Source organism: Thunnus thynnus, chromosome 6 (genome assembly GCF_963924715.1).
Source record: "Thunnus thynnus chromosome 6, fThuThy2.1, whole genome shotgun sequence".
Lineage (NCBI taxonomy): Eukaryota > Metazoa > Chordata > Actinopteri > Scombriformes > Scombridae > Thunnus > Thunnus thynnus.
The window spans coordinates 23,475,693-23,497,374 of record NC_089522.1 but is presented as its reverse complement, the minus strand read 5'-3'; the positions used below and the strand labels follow the sequence as shown (position 1 = coordinate 23,497,374).

General features: G+C 41.0%; 1 protein-coding gene across 1 annotated transcript; it reads right to left on the bottom strand.

The window, feature by feature from the left end:
- Window positions 1-742: 742 nt before the first annotated feature.
- On the bottom strand, window positions 743-21,495 carry LOC137184766 (RNA-binding protein 38-like). Its single transcript, XM_067592745.1, has 4 exons — window positions 21,010-21,495; window positions 19,389-19,512; window positions 17,287-17,341; window positions 743-2,309 (listed from the first exon to the last, which is right to left on the bottom strand). The coding sequence occupies exons 1-4, from the start codon at window positions 21,229-21,231 to the stop codon at window positions 1,943-1,945; spliced, it is 768 nt and encodes a 255-aa protein (XP_067448846.1). The 5' UTR covers window positions 21,232-21,495; the 3' UTR covers window positions 743-1,942.
- Window positions 21,496-21,682: the final 187 nt, after the last annotated feature.

Genomic DNA, 21,682 nt, shown 5'->3' with positions numbered 1-21,682 from the left:
TCAGAACAAACAGAAAAACTGAGAATATTTTCTAGGATTCATACTCCTCTCTGATGATAAACTGATGATCTTTGAATTTTGGACGATGGTCAAAACAAGACATTTTGAGGAATAAATATGGCTCTGGGAACCTGACATCTTCACATTTTTACACACCACACAAATAACTGATTAATCGATGATGAAAATAATCGTAAGTTGCAGTCCTACTAAAAACTACAGTGCCCAGCTGTTTTAGGATATTATTTAGCCCTTGCAAAAAGAAGAAACTACATGTGTGTTTGTTTTTTAGATTTTATTCTTTAGATTTAAGTCTTCAATAGGAACCAGTGGGCTCGGGGCTGAGAGCCACAGACAGACAGGTGAAGTCAGAAAATACTGAGAAATAGACAAAATACATTGTTGGTTTTGGTCTTTTCATGGGACTTGTTGGAAATAAAAAAATATAAAACATTTCTTGAGAGATGAGAAACAATGTTGCCTACAGTGCAGTCACATCAGCAACCACAAGCCTTAAAAAAATGTTGTGTGATGTAAATGTTAAAAAATAAAAAAAGAATTCAACGTAGCCTTCACCTACACACTTTTACCAGTCCATCAGTGTAAAGTATTTCTCTTCAATAAAGAAATGATGACTCATCTGTGACTCTCCAGACTTGAGCCTTCAAGGCAACAACTGTGTCATGCAGCAGCAGATATCTCACCACAGTTATCATCCACACTCAGAAAATGATAGCATGTGTTATTTAGAAATATTCTTTTTATTTTGCATATTTGTTTTAAATGTGATGTATGGCTTGGTTTAAGACTACTAAGGTGGTGCCACAGCACGGTGGGACTCCAATATCTTTGCTAAAGCATCTGTCTGTATTCTGTAGCTGGAAAAAAAAAAAAAGAACATAACAAAGAAACATCTCTGACCAGTACAATGGGCTGGAAAAGGAGCTCGATCCTGACACTGGCGTATACTGCATCGCTCTATTTCTCTCTCACTCGCATACACACAGAAAAAGACAGCAAAAACACACATACACATTCAGCAACAACATACTTCTTGACATTTACTTGATATGTATTGACAACAATGTAATTTAAGTATCACAAACACCAGATCTAGACTCTGTTGCTCCAAAAGTTGCAGGTCAGAAATAGCCTAAGTTGCTGCAGGAACCTTATGTGATGAATATTGTGTTTTAAGTGTTAACAAGGTCTTTCACTGAGTAATGATGTAGCAGTAGCAATACAGAAAACAATATACCAGTGTTGTCTACCTTATTCATGCTCATCCTTCATCGTCGTAATTGCATATTCTGTTAAACTGTGATTATCACTGTGTAATAACTTGCCAGCGGTGGACAAAAGGCAGTAAAATAAACATTTTGTTCATTTGAGATGAGACACTAATAACAATGACTAACACAAACTGAACCAGGTACAGAGAGATCTCTAAGGCCGTAGACAGAAAGGTAACCTTGAAGAGGAGGTAATTGGACCTGCATTTCTGAAAGAGGAACTGGCTCACGGCTTGGCCAATGTCCAGCGTTCAGCCCAGTACCTTTGGAGAAACTGCAGCCGCAGCATCATGTCAAACAGACGTATTTCTCATTGTCTTTACCCGTTCACTCTCCAGCAGAAAGCGCTGAGGGCCAGGGGTAAGAGAGAAACTTCCAGAGGATTACCATGTCATCTCATTCCGGTTCCTGACGTTTGCCACTTATGAAAAACATTCAGATCGTATGCTGATGACAATAGCAGTAGAACATTTTCATTAACTATTACAACAATAATAAAAAAAGACAGGAGTGAGAGTGCTTTCTGAAAGCCCTTTTGATTACATCACACTCTCCCCCTGCTTCTCCAGTCTCATCCTGATGATGGCACAGGTCGTAGCGCAACAGTTCCGACTCATCAGTCCAGCAGCTCTAGCTCCGCTCAGAGCTGCTCACTGCATGCGGTCGGGCTGGTGCAGCGGGTAGTGGAGGAAGGCCTGAGGGGCGGCAGACACTGTGCTGAGTGCAGCCAGCGGAGGAGGAGGAGGAGGAGGATGGAGGGCAGCCGGAGGGGTCGGCGAGGCGGTGAGAGCGGGTGCCGGCGTGCCGGGGGAGAAGCTGTAGCTGAGGTATCCAGCAGAGGGCGACGGTGAAGGCGTGTAGGGGTACTGCTCCAGTCCCGTGGGGGCGTAGTGGCTGTAGGCGGAGTTGTAGTCCAGGTAAGGGGAGGCGAGGGCTGCCGCTGTGGGGCTGAGTTGAGACTGCAGCACCAGGCTGGGCTGGAGGAACGCTTGAGGGTAGACGTACTGCTGGGCGAGTCTGGACGGACAGAGGAACATGGGTTAGAAACGGTGGTGAAATAATTAGTCAGTTAATCAATTTGTTGATCAAAAGAAAACTAATCAGCAACAATTTTGATAAGAGATTAAAAGTTTCACAAATGTGAATATTTGCTGGATTTCTTAGTCTTCTATGACAGCAAACCGAATATCATTATTTTCTGACATTTATAGGCAAAAAAGTGCATCAACAAAATAATCAGGAGCTAAATTAATAGTGATAATAATCATTACTTGCAGCCTTAGTTGCAACTGCTCTATAACCTCACGTGATACAGGATAAACCTGGGAGGCAGCATTCTTTCTGTTTATATATAAATATAAGTTCTCACCACTTTCTCTCTCATCAGCTTTTAGTAACTTCATTTTCAAATCAACTCCAAAAAAACCCAAAAAAAACCTACATCTTCCCCTTTATAAAACCCGAAACAACCAGTGATCCCTGAGGTGTTGTGGCGCACAGATGCGGAAAACAAAATAAAACATGTGATTAAGATCACACTATCATTTTAAAACTTTAAAGAAATTGTCATTACAGTTAGAGAAATTTACATTTGGTACTTTTATCTTGTTCTTTAAGACTGTATATTTTATATTGGGCACTTGGCACTATATCTTTGAAGAGCTTCACCACCTGACTGGAGATGCAGCAACAATTTTGTTGTTGATCATTGCCTGCAGTTACATTTTGTGTGCCTTTTATTTTCCTTTATTGTTTGCATTTATGACTTTTTTCCCCTTTATGTTCTGTATATGGCATTTTTAGCTGTCAGGACCACTGCATACAGGTTTATGACCTCTGCTTTCACATTTTCTCTTCATCTGTTTTTAAATCAGTTTTAACGGTTATATGCTCAGAAAGCAAACGGAAAACAAAACATAAATACAGTAAATGACACCAAAGTTTAAGAAAGGAAGATGATTGATGTAGCTGATACTCATCTGGGGCCCCCAGAGTAAAAGACATGAGATACAGAAGGGTGTTTTATGAAAATATAAAGAATTTACACACATACACAATCCTGACAGCATCTCGGTGAAATCTGATCTAATTATTGAGAGTCACTGAAACGACAACAGTAACCAGACACACACAGTCAGAGTTGCATGTTTAACATAAACAAACGGGCAACGGTTTCTTTAGGAGCAGCTTCCTATCTTTACACCCCAAAACTAAAAAACGAGAGTCCTATAAAGGCATCCTCCTCCTCCTTTAATAGCAATTATCAGCACTGTTGCTGTCACTTTATAAATAGACCATCTCCCTTGTGTTTAAGATTAATTAGCACATTGCCTGAGAAACACTTTGTTCCAAAATGAAAAATCACACATTTAAAAACTAAACAATGAATAACGAGAAGTTACTTTTAATCACAATCTCTTGTATTTCCTGATAATAATAATTAATAAGTTGTTGCTCTAAAATTTGGCCTCTGCATTGAAAGCCTGTACGCGCACACACACATACACACACACACACGACTCGCCACAATAAATGAAGTGTATCACATTGTTGGTACTTCGAGCCTCAGCAATAATGAGAGAAAAAAGTGCTCTCCTGTCCTTTTGTATTCAGTCATGCCCTTGCTTGAGGCTGCCCACTTAACCTGAACTGCCTCATCTGGCAACAGCAACAGCGATCATATCAGAAGAACTAGGTTACGCCGCTGCGCTTAAGTAAAAACAACAGAACATGACAGTACTTAACACTTAACACTCCTGTGATCAGTGCCTACAGTCAGACCCATTAACCTGACAGTAACCTTGTCACTGAGTCTGAGCAGGTGATCAGTGCAGCAAGAGGCGGCCTGCTGCTGCTGCTGCTGCTACTGCTGCTGCTACTGCTTACCCCTAAACAGAGCAGGAGCAGGGATCAGGTGTGCTTACACAACAAACACTGACACTGGGCCTGTTCACACCCACACTGGTGTATACACAACACACACAGACACACACCGGTATGTATACCTGCCAATTTACTACAGTGCCCATATGCACTGTAAGTTAGACAACATATTTAACCTACTGTGTCCTTCTGAGGAACCCTAAAGTCCAAAATATCCCTGTTAAATTTCTCATTGACTAACTTGAAACTTATATAAAACATTTTGCCTGAAAAGACAGATTTCTGTGCTGGATTGTTTTCATTAAAGCCAAACTAAAATCATACTTAAATTGAGTGAAACATTATAATTATGAAATATTATATAATATATTGAAACACCATGTTTTGGCAGCTGTACTATCACATCAAATGGATTTATGTTATACTTTCCTAAATTCTGCCAGTAGGAGAAATATGCAGTCTTTACTTCACCAGTCAGCTAGATGCTGATGTAAAAAAGGACCAAGAGTGAAATAACAACTCGGTGACACTAAGTTGACTAACTAGAAGAAACTTCTTTATTTCACCAATGCTTTTTGGCTCGGAGACTGCAGATCCAGAATCCAGATCAATACCAATAAAAGAAAAGTCCATCAGTGAATGTTTGACCTCCGAAATATGTCTGGCTGTCTTAAAAGCTTACATCCAAGGGGAATGAATAAAGATTTTAGTAGTAGAAGGGATTTTTTTGTCATTTTTACAATTATTTAATAAAGGTTTTGCTGTTTTTAATGAGTCACTTAATAATTTTAAACATTTAAAACAGGTTTTAAATTGTATCCTTGTTTTTTTTGTAGATGTTTTCTGCTGTTTATAATTCATTTTGCTCTGTACTTTTTTAAAAATTTATGTGCTGGAAGTGCATCATCCTTTGGAGGCTGGCCATCAATGTGTCAAGCTCTCACTGGATAACTGATGAGGATTCAGCCTTCGAGTAGAGTTAACTGTATAACGGCTGTGTCTTTTTCATATTCTGTAAATCACCCTGATGAATCACCCATGTGTCGGTGAAATAAAAAACATTTTTCCAGTTATTTAACTTTTTTACCAATTCTGCTGGTCTGAGTTGGTAATTTTTGGAAACCGTACAGTCTGGACTAGAATTTAAAATAAAACTCTCTAGGTTCAAACAATACAAACAAGTCTGTGAAGGTTTTCAAAACCTCTTTAACTCACACTTAAGGGAGTAGTTTCATATCTTGGGAAATACCCTTTGCCACAGCCAGCAGCTGGTCAGCTTAGCTTAGCATTAACACTGGAAACAAGAGGAAACAGCTAGCCTGCCTGTCCAAATCTGCTTTACACTTTCACTTTTTTTTTTAGCTCACTAATTAACATGCTGTATTTAGTTTGTTAAATCCAACAACAATTTGTGCTTTAGGCTTGTGTACGCATTAAACAAATGAGATACAACGTGTTAATTAGTGAGTTTTAGAATATGAAACTACAAAAGTGTTGATCTTCTCATCTAACTCTCTGCATAAAAGCAAATTAAATGCATTTTCCAAAATGTTTAAAGAATAGTTTTGCTGTTTTCAGTTCAGACCTTATTAAAAAAGTTTCATGTCTTGATCTTGTGTAACACATCACCAACTGTTGCTTAGCAGTTAGAAAATAACCACTCAGCTGCAGCTTCTTGATGAGCTTCAACACATTAAAATGGTTTAAATGTTAAAACAGAGGAAGCTCTAAGTAAAGTCAGAGATATTTGTTTTATTCTTTATTTCTCTTAGCTACAAGAAGCAGAAGTTGAGCAAAGTGAAGTCAATTAGAAGCAAAGTTCAGAACCCTCTCTACTGGTGCGTCGGTTTGACTGGACTGTGAGCTTCCTGTTTTTGAAAACAAGATCGATCACGATGTTTGACTGACTGACTGATCTGTGTTTGTGCCAAGTGAGACGTGAAATGATGCCAAACAACATTTTAATAAGGTCTGGGCTTACAAACACTAGCTGTGCCCAGTTCCATACTTACTGTACAAAGTAAGTACTAATATTTATAGAATACTGAAACATTTCCTACTAACAGGAAATGATGCCACATGTGCTGACTGGCAACAACCAAACTGTGACTTAAGAATGACACTGTGAATTCACAAAGAGAAAACAAAATGTCTCTCTGCAGATATATACTTATGTTTTCACTTTCTGGAGCTTTCTCAGCTCTCATTTTGTCCAGCTGTGAGTAGCTCCTCCATTTCCTTCGTGCATTGCATCGCGGGACGAGTAGGACAGCTTCTCAAATGTGACGATTTTCTGCTTTTCTTTGTCAAATTAAAAAAATCTTTTTGTTTTCGACTGTCGGTTGGAATAAAACAAGCAAATTGAAGACATCACTGCGGGCTCTGAGAAACTGTGAATGCTACTTTTTCAGTCTTTTCAAAAATGTTACAGACCAAACGATGATAGATTAATCGATGATGAGAATAATCCTTACTTGCAGCCCTATACGAGTGCAATGTTATATCTGTGGGGAGTCCTGGGCAAAGAGCAGCACCATGCCAAACATCATATCTACAGACTAATGACATACAACAAGCATGAAGTCAAAAGACAGCTGTAGCTAATACTGCGCCCCCCCCACCCATCTGTATCTCTCCTTTCTCAACTCCGTGAGTCTCTCCCAGAGCAGAAGTGCAGTGTCATTCCCACGGCTGTGTGCCGCTGCCCGCCTGTGCACCGGCCTGACTGATCCAATGTGACAGCGGCATCGTACGAGAGAGATAGGGAGAGAGAGCTGCGCCTCGCCTCTCTCTTCCCCGTGCCTGGCATCATTGCGGGCTGTCAAACACACATTTGTATATACGTATTTGTACATACGAACGGGAGGGGGAGGGGGGCGGGGGATGTAGACAGATATACTCACAAACACTCACGTACAAACATTAATTTAGAAGCACACATTTGCTTGAACACATCATGTGCTCAAAAATGAACGTGCAAGTCTGAATGTACCAAAAATAAAACATAGTTAACAGGTTGTGTGTGTGTGGTCAGTTAAACAGCTTAGAAGAGGATGTGGATACATGTGTGTGTGTGTCTGTGTGTTTGTGTGCGTGGTGAGTGGGGGGGGTTTCAGCCATAGCAGGGATAATTGGCGCAGCTGCATGGGTGCACGCTCACTAACAGACCCATGAGAGCAGAATAACCTCCACCGAGTCCGCTATCCATCCCCTCTCTCTCTCTGTGGGTTCACTCCCTCACAGCCAGTTTCCTCTGCACTCCTCCTCACAGTCCCTTCTCAAAACTAGGAAGCGGGATAAAAGAGATAGGATGTACTGAATTAAAAAAAAAACATCTGCAGTTTGTTTTTTTTTTCTCCCGAGGGTCAAGGTCGGGACTCCTTTAGCGAGGAATGAGGAAGGAGAGGAGAAGTGGGGGGGGGGGGGGGGGGGGGGGGGAGGGGGGCTGAGAGGTGAAGGATCAGTCATCATATCCTTCATGCCTTAGGACAGCCACGCTTTTAATAGTTCAGATGATGTGAGGAGGGTGAGTCAGTCAAAGAGACAAACACACACTCATGGAGACACACACACACACACACGACCCTCCGTCCTCTCTGTGTGAACACACACACACACACACACACGGCTTGAGGGAGGGTGAGAGATAGAAAGGCCAACATCAGCGCTGGACACTCAGTTCTCTTGTCAGCAAGCAAGAAATGCATTTCAGTTTGATTAAGGATTCAAAGAGGCTGCATGATATGCAGAAGATTATATGTGAAAATGTTGCAAAAGTGATACGTTTGTTGAATATGATCAAGTAAGTCATGATCGTTTCAATGTGTCTCAGATTGTAAGTGTTACAAACCCTGCAGAGACACAGATTGTGTTGTCATCATCAGAATGATTTCCATCTCATTTTCACTTGTTGCATGCTGGTTACACATCCAACAAGCATCTAAAATATTCTGCTCTGAATAAGAAACAAAAAAAAATCTGAAAATCTTTAAACCAACTTTTATCAATTAATGAGTAACCGGCAGCTTCATATCTGCAGCAGCTTCACAGTAAAAACTGATAAAACTGTATTTTAACCCCCCTTGTTTAGCATTTATAATAGACAATAATAAATGGTTTATAACACACCATAATGTAGCTGTAAGCAGATGTAAAGATGTTTTTTTTTAGATGTTTTAGTGTAACATGTTTGTCAACTCCTACTGTGAAGCATCCGTGACAATATAATACAGTTGTCCTGTATGAAATATAATCTATTTATTGCAATATATTTAGTATATTAATTCAATATAACACATTGATATAATTAGGTATTTATCTAGTTACTTCTTCACTCCTCATGACAACTGAGCAAACACAATTGCACCACATTCTGTAAAATGTCCTAAAAAAATAACCCTTAAATACCTGCAAATTACTCAGAAAACTTCCAGGAAAGTAGTATAAAATGAAAGAACCTGTAAAATAAAGCATTACCAAAATGTTTTTATATCTGCAGCTACATTATAGTGCATCATTCAGTGTTTATTCACGCAGAAGTGTCACTGCTCATTAAGAATCGGCCTCAATCTAGATTTGTATATTTTTTTACACTTTTTTGGGGGGGAGGAGGGGGGGGGGGGGTCGACATCCGTTTATGGCTCCAACAAAGCACAAAAAAAAGAGGAGCAGGAGCTGAGTTTAGTGTTAAAATGAAAACCACCCAACAACAAACTGAAAAAGAAAAAAAAAAAAAATGCAAATGCAGATCAAAATGTGTGTCATCTCTTAACAGACAACTGAACAAAATGGGAGCTTTCCGCGCTATGAAAAGCTTCCAACACGATTTTCTTTTTTCAAATATGGCTTTTCATCTGACACGAGTGTCTCTCCTAATTGGGTCCCTGGGTAAGAAGAATATACACCTGAGGGTTCGACGTCTACCTAAACCCCTCGACAGACAGTGTCTGTGATAACTACGGGCTGAAAGAAAGGAGGAAAGAGCAAGAAAGAAAGATAATTTAGAGAGGGAGGAAGGCAGCCACAGAGGAAACAGATAAAGAGTGCAAAAAAAAAAAAAAAAAATCACTTGTGAATGTATTAAAGGAGTCGACAAGGCGTCGCCCACAGAGGCTGTTTTATGATTCACTGATGTTTCATTGAGGACATTTTTCTATTTCCACCCAACCATAAATGGGTTTCACACATAAAAAAGGAGCTCTGGTGTCACGTCTACCGCCGGTCCTAAAGCTTCACTGAACCCAGCCACAGGTGTGCTGTAAGTCTGTATCACCCCCTCTTCACTGTCACCTCCCCCTCACTGCTCCTCTGCTTCAACAGGAAGTGCTGCCCCCCTCCACACCCACCACCTTAAACAGCCTCACCGCACATCCATCTCCTTCCTCTCTAACATTGAATAATTTTTGTAATAAGAAAAAAGGATCCTCTGCCAAGCAACCACGCCGACGCTGGGTGCTAAAGGCAGACAGCCAGGCAGCCATGGGCGACAGATGCCTCCCTCGAATGAGAATATCCTCCTCCTCTAACACCACCCCAACCCCCCCCCCCACCCCCCAATTCAGCTGTACCTTAAAGCCACATTTGGCATCAGCCTGTCCTCTGTCCTCTTTAAAACTTAAAGCAAACACGCCAAAGCAGCAGACAGAGCACTGCTTTGTTTGAGTTTGTTATTTGCTGTTTACCATGTGAGTGCATCTAATGGAGGTAGAGGCGACGCCATGTGTGAGCGCCAGACCCTGAATCCCCCCCTGAGAGCTCCAAAGAAACAGGAGCTACAGAAAACCTGCAGACATCTTTAGAAAGATTTCATGACTCTGAGGTTTATATATTACTGAGATCTAACCAGAGATTCCACATCGACATAGGTCTGAGCACAAGTATGAGTGCTTCGTCAGTCCATAAAAAACAGGCTTGTCTCAGTGCTACATGTTGGGAAATTGGGAGTAAAATATAAAGAAAGTGACATGTGGCAAAGTGACGGAAAGAAGTCTGTCACTTTGCTAAGAAATGTTTGAAACTGACTGCAGTCATACTGATCATGTCAAACACACATGTAGCCTCGGAGCAGAGAGATCGGAGCTGGACAGATGCGCCCTTTCTATGTCCTAAAAATGAAAAAGATTTGACAGGTTATATGGTTTATTTATCTCTTATTTAAAGATTTATGTCCAAATTGTAATCTAAGGAATTAAACCAAAGAGTTTGCCTATTTAGCATTTATATGCAGTGTATAAATAGTTCATAAATGGTTTATACCACATGTTACTGAGTTATAAGTAGTGTGACAAAGTGAGAATACACTATATTTGTCTCATACGCGCTTTAATATATTTAGTGCTTTTGCATACTATCCTAGGTTTGTTTGTGTTTAGTGTTATGTTTTGTTACCATCAGGATAGACAAGTATTTTTTAAATTCAGTTATAGTTTTTTTTAAAAATATTTAATCTCTAGTTTTATTGAGCTAAATGTTATGGAGAGGAAAAAACAAGGTAGAGAGAGGATGACCGCGTAGCTGCGTGCAATGTGATCACGCCTTAAGTTTGAGTCGAGGCACGTTTGAATTGTTGTTTTTCTTTTCAGAAAAAGAACACATGTTCTTTGGTTGCGAAGTGAAAATAGGTCACTCCCTTTAAGTCACTGAACAAGTCTCTGTGTCTGCGTTCTTTCACTTTCCTTTACACCTGCTTCCTCAAGCAAATCTAAGTGCTTATTATCAATAACTATAACTCCTCTGTGGGCATCCATACTGTAAGTGGACGCCGGTTTATAAAACAGATAATGAATGACAACATGGTAAAACACAGTTGTAAAAATATTAAATATGTCCTCATATGAGAAGTTAAAATTGTTAATAAATGCTGTAAACTTAAATATGTCCTTATATCTGCTAACAACTACATTATAGTGCATTATAAAACATTTATAAAATGTTTATATACAGCTTATAAATGCCTACAGTAAAGTGTTACTAGTCAATGTTTTCTCAGATCTGCTTGTTTTGGTGTGTTGAATGGTAGCAGTTTTTTCCCCTCATTTATCAGAGTGACTTAAGACAAACCACAGAAAACCCGATGTGTTCACTGTTCAGTTGATGTGTAGGTGGAGAGAGAAATAACAACATTGATAGTGATGGTAACTCGACAAAGAGAGTTTCCTGTTGAGGAAAAGTGAAGCTTCCATCCATTCAAAACACAACACCTCTTGCAGCTGTGCAGATCTCCTGAGGTTAATGTTGTTGCAGATATTAGTATCGCTTCTTCTTCCACAACAGATTTTTTTCCCTAAATACACAGTCAAACAATGAAACTGAAGCTGGTTTACAAGAGCCCCATAAACTGATGCACTAAAGAGTAAATGAAACAAATTAATCAATGAATCGACATTTTTTGAGCAAAACTGCCAAAAAGTTCACTTCTCAAATTGGATTATTTGTTGATTTTCTAAGTTCTGTGATTGTAAATTGAAAATCTTTGGGTTTTGGAAACCAAAGTGGACATTTTAAGATATGAACTTTGGTTGTAGGAAATTGTAAGAGGCATTTTTTTTTTTACCATTTTCTGACATTTTAAAGACCAAACAATTAATCATTTAATCGCAAAAATAGCCCTAATGTAACACTACTACGTTACTACTACTACTACATTACTACTACATTGACAGAAAACTAATGGATGACAATTTTTTAAAATCAATTTAAAGTTTAAGTCATTTATCAAGCAGAACCACCAAAGATTCACTGGTTTCAGCTTCTCAATGTAAGGATTTGCTCCTTTTCTCTGTTTTATATTGTTGTAAATTGAGTATCTTTGGACTGTAAAACAACACAAGCAATTTAAAGATGTCACCTCTGACTAACAAATCATGGGTATTTTGGGGGGCATTTTATGCCTTTATCAGAGAGTCAACAGTAGAGAGATAACAGGAAATGTGTGGAGAGATGGGGAACAACATGCAAACCCGAGGCCACCAGAACACCACATGATGGGTGTTTTCTCATAGTTTATAGCCTACACGACGAGTTGTCAATGAACAAAGAATCAAAAAACAGATACACACCACACTTTCAGATATCACATAAAGGCAAAAATGCCAAAAAAAAAATCTTAGAAAAACAAAAAAACAGTCATCAGCCAAAATCAGTCATTGCAGCAGCTCTGGATGTCTTCAAATTAAACACAGAGATCCATTTAAAATTACTGATGGCACAACTTGAAAATAAAAAGTTTATGAGCTGTCACAATAGTTAAAGGAAATTAATGACTCTCTTACATTTTTAACTGCAAGCTTGACGGCTTGTTGTTAAGTGAAAAATATGCAACAATTTGTCAAAGAGGATTTTTCCACTTAAACAATAAGCCACTAAGTCTGCAGTCAGCTCACAATCTGTCAATCCAGACGTTTGTCTTATTCATACTTCATAGCTGCTTACTGCTGGTCTGTAAAGTATTCAAAAACTCCTTTTAACCGCTAATAAACCTACAGTACGCCTTGTTGGAACATGAAACTGTAGAAGCCTTTGGAGAATTGGTGAGAAATGTTAAGATTATGTCAACCGGAATGAATCATGTGCTACTGTGCTGTTCAGAAACACTAATGACTACTAGATGACTATTACCACATCTGCTGATTATTGTCATGATTACTCAATAAGGTTTCATGTATAAAATGCCAGAACGCCCAGCATGGTTTGAAAGACTTGCAAGTGACACACTGAAATGGCTTGTTTTGTCCAAATAACAGTCCAAAACCCAAAGATATTAAGTTTACAATTATATAAAATCAGAAAAAAATCTCACATTTTATCTACTTATGTATCTGCTCTCTCCTGTATTTGTGTTTTTTCTCCTCTTTCTGTAAATCTTTAAGGTCCAGTTCGTAGAATTTAGTGGCATCTGGCGGAAAAATCTTGGTAGAAGTTGAATAAAATATTCATAAGTATGTTTTAATTAGTGTATAATCACCTGAAAATAAGAATTGTTGTGTTTTCGTTACCTTAGAATGAGCCCTTTATATCTACATAGGGAGCGAGTCCCCTTCCACAGAGGCGACCATGTTGCACCGCCATGTTTCTACAGTAGCCCAGAATGGACAAACCAAACACTGGCTCTAGAGAGGGCCTTTCACGTTTTTCGTGAGTTTCGCGGCCACCGTAGGTTTTCCTACAAGCTTGGAGGGGGAGGGTGAGCAGAGGGGTATTCAGTTGGTTGCAATCTGCAACATCACTGCTAAATGCCACTGTATTATATACACCAAACCTTTAAAAGGGGACATAACATGCTTTTTGTCATTTTCCGTCATTTATATAGTCTTATAATGTCAGATGTCTGTGTTAAACATGGTCGAACTTCCAAAATTTGAGGTGAACGTACGTAAAAATGCTCCCTGCAAGTCAAAAGCCGGGGCTTCAGCCTGCTCTAGACACTCCGTTTGCAATGTTACCTCCACTTTGTTTGCATTTGTTGCTAAGATTGTTCCACCAGTTGTTCGTGTTGTCCACTCGTGTATTTTGGATCAGATTCGGGCTCGAACATGTACGGATGTATTCGAGAAGTATTCGTTCTTTACTTGAAATGTATTCAAGTAAAGAGCGAGAATAAGAAGCAAAACCTGACCTCTAATGTTTGTTTATGAAGCCTCTGGAGCTGCAGAAAGTCTGCCGAGAGAACTGAGGGGCTGCATAAAGAGCCAGTATAAGATAAATAAGTTTGAACTGTAGATCATGCAAAGATATCCCAGTAGAGCCCCAGAATAAAAATATAACCCAGGAAATGTGCATGATATGTCCCCTTTCGACTCTCGTGTCAAGACAGTGTATCATACGCCAGATTATTGAGCCCTGGAGGGTTGTGTAGGAAGGGATGTCGGGATGGTGGATGATGGCGGAAAATCACGAATATAGTGTTTTTAAAAAAGAAAATGCTCCCATTGGAGAAGTTGGAATCAACAAATATTTGACATTTTTGCTTGGAAAATGACTCAAATGATGGATCAAAACAGTCTTTCAATTGACTTATCAATTAACCGACTGATGGTTTCAGCTCTAGTTAAGAAAGCATTATATTCAGCAGATAATTAGATTGACAGCATTAAAACATGTTACAAAGATCTTAATGCTTAAATTTGCAGGTGTTTCTACACTGACAAAGAGCCACCTTCTGTGTGTGTTTGCCTTTTGGGTGTGTTTAGTGTGTCAGGTGTTTTTTTTTTCGTCTTTGTTTCAGTCTGTGAGGTGTCAAAACTGTTACTCTTCCTGGAAGAGAGAGATTAAAAGAGCAACTCCCCCTGCTCTGAATGTCCTCCCTCACTACGGGAGGCATTCAATCAACCCATCATCACTCATTCATAGACTAATCTGGGTCAGCCTCAATTCCCCCATCACTCATTCAGAAATTGAGGACTGCAATATTAATAGCACTCAGAACAGTTGAGGTTGTTAATGGACTTTTCTGTCATCCTGTCGTCTTCCAGTTTTCTTTTCCAAAAGATCCAGATGCTAAAACTTAAGCTTTTTATCAACCAAAGACTACAAAATGCTTTCATCAAAGAGACTGAACACTCTTTTCCCTAAATAGCAGCTATTTAAGCTTGAAATGAAAAGTCAACAGCACACCCACATACACAGAAAATCTCAAAACAGACAGCGGTGATACTGGCTGACAATATCCTCGCCTAGAATCACCTAAGCAACAGTCTGTGACGGTCCTTGAGCCTGTTGCATTGATCCAGTGTATTGTGTGTGTGCTTTGTGTATCTTGCAGGTCCTTGGCTGGGTGGAGCCGAGGTGCCATTGAGCTAACTGGGAACACCTGGACAGTGTTTCCAAGTTAAATAAGCCTGCCTGCCTAGACGGTCCCTTCACCCTTCAGCAAGCTCGGGATGTTTCTTTTGCATCGCTTCCTTTTGTTTGAGCACTGAAAACATGCACTTCATATCAGCCACCGCATTCATGCACTCTCACACACACCACGGATCCAGATTTTCACACCCTATTGCAGTTATAATTGCTATTTACGTTGATAAATTTCGATTTGATACTGCTAACTTTCGCATGTATCTCCCTCTTTTGTTGTGGCTTGCGAGCCGGTCGTGACACAGTCATACACCGAATATCTGAGTCTGTCAGAAGAGTCAGCAACCCTCAACTTACACAACGAGAAGCTTCTGGGTTCAACTTGTGGTGTTTCTCTACTGTCTTTAACAGCCCCAGGCGTGAATCATCCTCTATTTTTCACTCAGGAACTGAGTCATTTGTGTTTTCTTGTGTTCACAATGTAACCCAGGGAGACTGGATGTAGAGGATAATGTCTCATGTGGATTACAGAGAATTTCCAAGCAGGTCAGGTTCTTCAGCCCCCCGCGCACAATGATATGGATAAAATCCTCTTCCTGGTATATGTTGTTTTATACTGCGATCTCCGTACATATTGTAATATAATTTTCTGGGGATTCTATTGAGAAACTGTTTATCGATAAAACAGGAAAGTCTATTTCTGACTAATCCAGCAAATCAAATACCTGACAAATCAGTTCACTTCATTACATCGATGCAAAAATAAAAACTCCAATACTATGAGTTGTGAGCTGTTTAATAAAAGAGTGATTCTACCTTCTTAGATAAGCTTTAGAAGTCTTAAGCGGTGAAACTATATACAGTATTCACAAGAAAGAACCAAAGATTAGCAAAAAAAAACAACTTTGTGTCACAGAACTTTGTTTTATGCCACACCAGCAGCTCTGCTGGTTTGTTGGTCCACCATTTTGGTCCAGACTGAAATATCTCAACAACTATTTAAGGGATTGCAATGAAATGTGACATTCACGGCCCCCCAGAGGAGAAATCTCAATAACTTTAATGATCCCCTGACTTTTCCTTTGGCACCACTATTAAGACATTTGTGGTTTTAAGTGAAACCTCTTGACAACTTTTGGATGGATTGCCATTAAATTTGGTACCGACACTCATGTTCCCCTCAGGATGAATTGTGATAACTTAAGTGATCCAAAGTGACTCATAATGACTCACTGATAAAAAACTGACTCAGTTGTTCTAGAGAGGTTGATGTTTTTTGAATGGGAGTTTTGGAGGCAGCATCTAGCGGCCGTCGATGGGATTGTACTTTAGGTATTTCCGAATTGGCTTTAGCCTCAAGCTGTGGTAGTTGCTGCTTGGCCTCACAGAGCCGCTAACATGGCTCAAGACTATTATTCTTGTTTTGTTTTTGTTTTTTTTACCTCTGTAATCATCTTGTGACACCTCGTAGGGGTGCTAACCCCCAGGTTGTGAATCATTAACACGGTATAAACAGTAAAATCTCTGGTTGAATTATTTATAACGTCTCACAGTATATATCGTTATACCACCGAACCCTGAATGCGAGTGCATGAATGTGAAGAGAAAGGAGACGAGGGATAATGGCAGTAGTGTGTGTGTGTGTGTGTGTGAGAGAGAGAGAGTGTGTGTGTGTAGGGGAAAGTGATGCAGGGAAGTTTGACTAAATGGCTCGTTGCCTCAGTGAAACCCAAGTCAACCGTGAGTGAAATTCAGAATTGAGCTTCTTGTGGGTTTAATGGACCGGAAGGACAGATAGACAACAGAAGACAAATCAAAATACAAAGTACAGATATAGATTCAGACTGCTGCTGTTGCTGCTGTTGATGCTGCTGTTGCTGCTGCTGCTGTTGCTGCTGCTGTTGCTGCTGCTGTTGCTGCTGCTGTTGCTGCTGCTGCTGCTGCTGCTGCGACAGCCACTGAGGCTTTTTCTTTCTCTCACATTGCAGAGTGGCACTAACCACCACAACTCAAGTGGAGAGCAAGAGCGAGGAGTGCACACAAATGTCAAGGACGGAGGAGTGAAATTTTTTGTGTTTATTTTTCCCCTTTTCTTTTTTATGCCTTTATCGGACAGTGACAGTTTAGAGATGACAGGAAACGAGGGGAGAGAGAGACCGGGAATGACATCCAACAAAGGTCCGCTGCCAGAATCGGTTATGTGGCATACGTCTTAGGCTACCGGGGCGCTCCGAAATGTATTATGTTGAAGAGGAGGCAGGTGAGAGAAAGAGAGAGACAGAGAGGTGGAAATAGAGGTATTGATTCTTCTCAGTCTTACCCATATTGCCTCTGAGCCCACGTAGGATGGACTTGCTGAACTCCAACAGAGAGACCTGCAGACAAGGAGAGAGAGAGAGAGAGACAGTGAGGAGAGATGTTCCAGCTATCGGCAACGCAGACAACCAAAGAGACAAGCATGCAAGGACTGTCTCTGCTTGTTTGTTTCAGATATCACAGACTAACTGCATACACACATGCTCAACACACTCACACAAATAAGGATGCGCACAAACATCTATGACCTCGCTGCCTCCAGAGTTCACTAGGAATCAGCTGAGGCTGAGTAAGAAAGGAGACACGTATCCTCCTCCTCCTCCTCCTCCTCTCTGCCCCTCCTCTGACATTTCTACATTCCTCCAGTTATTCATTACTCCATTATTCCTTTCTTTTACTGTTTTCCATGACCTCATCACCCCTCCTCTTTTGTTCAAACTTATATCTAAATGCACATTTTCTTTCTTTCTTGCACACAACAGGGCCACCGGGACAAAGAAGAGACAGACGCTCCGTTATTTCTTGCTCTTAACAGTCCCATCCCCTCTTGCTCTTCTTATTCTCTCCCTCTCTTATTCACTCGCTTCTCTCTCACACACAATAACAAAATACCAAGCGCTGCCATCTCCCATCAGCTGCATGCTTGGGGAGTTGCGTCGCAGCGCCAGCCCAGGAATAAGGACACACAGTCAGTTGTTGTGGGCGCCACTGTTTGTCAGACACACCTACACACGATGAACATTTCAGCCAGCAAGCTTTAAATCAGGAAGCGAACACCAAACTTTGACTGTCAAGGTTTGGTGTGCACCGAGATATCGCAGGGAAAGTCACAAAGCATGAGCGCTGGTGGTTGACGCTGAAAATGCCCAGTGGCATGAAAGCTGCGTATGAACTCAAGTGTACGACATTCAGTGAACAAAGAATGAATGTATGGTGGGAACGAGCAGAGACAGTTTGCTGGCTGGATTTGCATACTAGCAGTTTTGAATGATTTACCCCACTAACCTTAAATTTGTACACACACATTTACTGGTTTGTAGATTGACTTGGCAGCTGCGGGTTTCCAGTCATTTCATTTACAGCATGAAAACAAACATGCAGATACCTGAAACTTGGCTCGCAATCCTTCACAGTGACCATTTAGCTGCTTTTTAAAAATATTTTATCAAAGCTAAATTATACAGTAATTCCTTTGCAAGCAAGGAGTATTTTGATGACCTTCCTGTTGATATGATTCCTGTGTGTGTGGGATACTGCAACATCAGAGATGTGAAAGCCGGCTTCTGGACTCAATCATTCTAAAAAGCAGGAATCAACCGAATTCACATGTTTCTTTTCATGATAGCCGTGTTGTTTGTCCTCCAAGTTTTATCTCCCCAGAATAAACAGCAGTTTGTGAATGCAAAGCTTTTCTGCAGCTGTTAACTCAGGAGTTCAGATAAGTATGAGAGTATTGATTAACAGTCTCTGCTCTCAAATTCATTATCATTTGACAGTAATGTAACTTTGACCCCGCATAAATACAGAGGATTAATTATTTACTGTACTGTTTGAAAAATGGTCAGCAATTTAAGGCAAAGTCTGGGGATATTCTTTATTTTTCTTATTGTCAATTGACGAAACCATGAAACCACCCGAGTATTATCTGTGTAGCTTATTTCTCTATAGTTGTCCAAAAAGACATCAATGAGTCACACAGTCGTATTGGGCGACACGTTTCTTCCTTGTGATGAACATGGGCACTGTAGTTTAGTCTGAGTTGATCCAAAATACACCATTCTGCTGCAGTAAATGGTTACAAGCACACCAATTAATTGAGTGAAAATAGTTCCCAGAAAATGCACAATTTACTCCTGATTCAGTAAGGGTTGACAAAACCTACGGTGCCCATCTGTGTTTGGGAATTATTTAACCTTTTTAAAAAGTGAAACCATATTCGGTACCTGTTTTTTTGTTGGTTTTGGTCTTTTCATGGGACAGGTATTTGGCTAAAACTAGATTAAGAAGAAACTGATATGATCCTGTACAGTATGTGACAAAGACGTATAAAAGAGAGACTGACGTTTGATAGCGTGTGTGTGTTCAGCAGCGATCTAACACACTTACTTGTCTGCGAACTACGAGGCTTTGCTCCCAAGTACGCCAGGTTCACGTTGGCCTTCCTGCCGTCGATGATGGGGTTCGCGTCTTTGCACGCCCTCTCCGCTGCCCCCCTGTCCACCATGGTCACCTGTTGACAATGTCACATCATTACTGACAGTATCACCCCTGATAAAGCTACATAACTGCATCATGTGAAAGCTTCCCTCTCCTGTGTGCATGGAGTGATTCCAACTTGAGCGCTCAGATGAAGTGACAGATCCAGAGCTGGGCGGCCCTGAGGGAGCTGCTGTCCTTGTCTCTCCTCGAATGATTCAGTCTTTTTGCTAAACGCACGAGGAGACTCCACAACATAAAATGAACAATCAGTGTGTTGAGATGGTTCCAGTGGAGCTTTGGCTGTGTCTAAGGTCTGGTGTAGGCTGATGTGTGGGAGGTAGATTTGTGTTGTTTTTTTTGCAGACTGGGCTGCTAAGGATGAGATACTGGAATCTACCTTGAGTAAACACAGTGCAGCTACACTTAAACTACAGCTTCACCACCAATAAATGGGGCACTGAAAATGAAATTGCCACGCTGGCTTTCGTTTCATAGCATCAGACTCTAGATTCAAACAGAGGCAGTGGATGGTTTGAGGTCGTTGGGGTTCAAGAAGCTGCTGCGGGGAATTCGATCGCTAAGGGGAAGTCAGGGGTGAAACCAGCACAACGTCCCCAAAGTGGAGAAAACAACTCAACACACACCGGTCACCTAAGCTGATTGGCTCATTGACTGCAAAGTAGCAAAGATAATTTGAACTGCTTCACGTTAAGTCCAATACACATTTGACTCTTCTTATCTCATGTCTCTTTCTCTTTCACACTCTTGCACACACAAACTCACAGCCACACACAGACACACACCCAACTAAAACCATCCAGGCAGTGGGGGGGAGGGCTATATGTGAGGAAGTCAAAATGAAACTACTGCAGCCTTATCTTGCAGAGCCAACTGACATGTCACACCTCTGTGACCAAGGACTACTCCCCCCCCCCCCCCCACCTCTCTCTCTCTCTCTCTCTCTCTCTCTCTCTCTCTCTCTCTCTCTCTCTTCATACACACACACACACACACAGCAGAAAGAGAGACATCTGTCCACAGCTGCTGCAGCTTATTACCAACTCAAGTGTATCCCTGTCTTGTGTGTGAGTGCGCTTGTTGCTGCACAGTGTGTCCTTGTGCTGTTGTGTGTAGCCTATGTCTGCGCGCTCATTTGTAATTTGGGACTGCAGAGATAATTGATGACACACTTATAAAAAATAACCTGCTACTCATGCTTCAAGCATGTGACTGCCACCACCAGACACACTGCACATGGCTGCTGCTGGAACAAAGTGGCAGTGTGTGAAGCCTCCAGGGCCCAGAAAAATCCTGCAGGAGGTTGTAATAACCAGCAGATAAAATATACAATTAAACATAAAGTTCAAACTCATTAAATGCTGCAACAGACTAGTGTTTTACAGCCCTGACTATCCAATTAAAGCCACTGCATATGGCTGATAAAACCTTAAAAAAAAAGAAAACACAATTTTACTCCACATGTGGTCATTTATTCCACCAGAAGGCAGATGAACTGAGATGAACTTACAAAGCCGTATCCTCTGGACTTGCCCGTCTGCTTGTCGGTGATCACCACCGCCTCGTCGATGTCCCCGAAAGTCTCGAAATATTTCCGAAGTGAAGCATCGTTGGTGTGATAAGGCAACCCGCCGACAAAGATCTTGGTGTAAGTTGTGTCTTTCTCCATGGTGGGGTGCATTATCTCTAAAGGAACCCCTACCAGCTGACCTAAAAACAGCGGCGAACTCATGCGGCTTGACAAAACCAAAATAACACAAAGGGAGAAAAAAAAAGAAACAAGAATAACTTTACGCTCCTGATCTCCGAGAGGCTATGATAAAGACAACAGCGCGTCCATGGCGAAAACCGCAGCCTCCAGTTGCCTCACATACAGCTGTTGGATGTGTAGTCCTCCTGACAGGTGTCTTGGACCCTCTTGTCTCATGTCCCGGAAAAAAGCCAAGTCTTTAAGCTTCGCTAGGCGCGTCTTGCGTGCGCACACTGCGCGTCTGGTCCAATCGACGAACGGTGCGTCTTTTCCATTGGTGCATCCCGCCTCCTGCTCCACCCGACTCCTCCTGCTGCACGCACACATACACACACATACACACGCACACAGGAAACCCCCCACACGGCAGCTGAAATCACTTCTGCGAATAAAATGGAGAAACATGTGAAGATTTTGTATATTTAGCTGCATT

Bases quoted from the DNA above. Each gene is read 5' to 3' on its own strand.
- LOC137184766 (XM_067592745.1), bottom strand. From the start codon at position 21,231: ATGAGTTCGCCGCTGTTTTTAGGTCAGCTGGTAGGGGTTCCTTTAGAG. The intron at 19,513-21,009 runs GTAAGTTCATCT...CATTGTCAACAG, and splicing joins AGTCCAGAGGATACGGCTTT to GTGACCATGGTGGACAGGGG. The intron at 17,342-19,388 runs GTAAGTGTGTTA...CCTTGTCTGCAG, and splicing joins GCCTCGTAGTTCGCAGACAA to GTCTCTCTGTTGGAGTTCAG.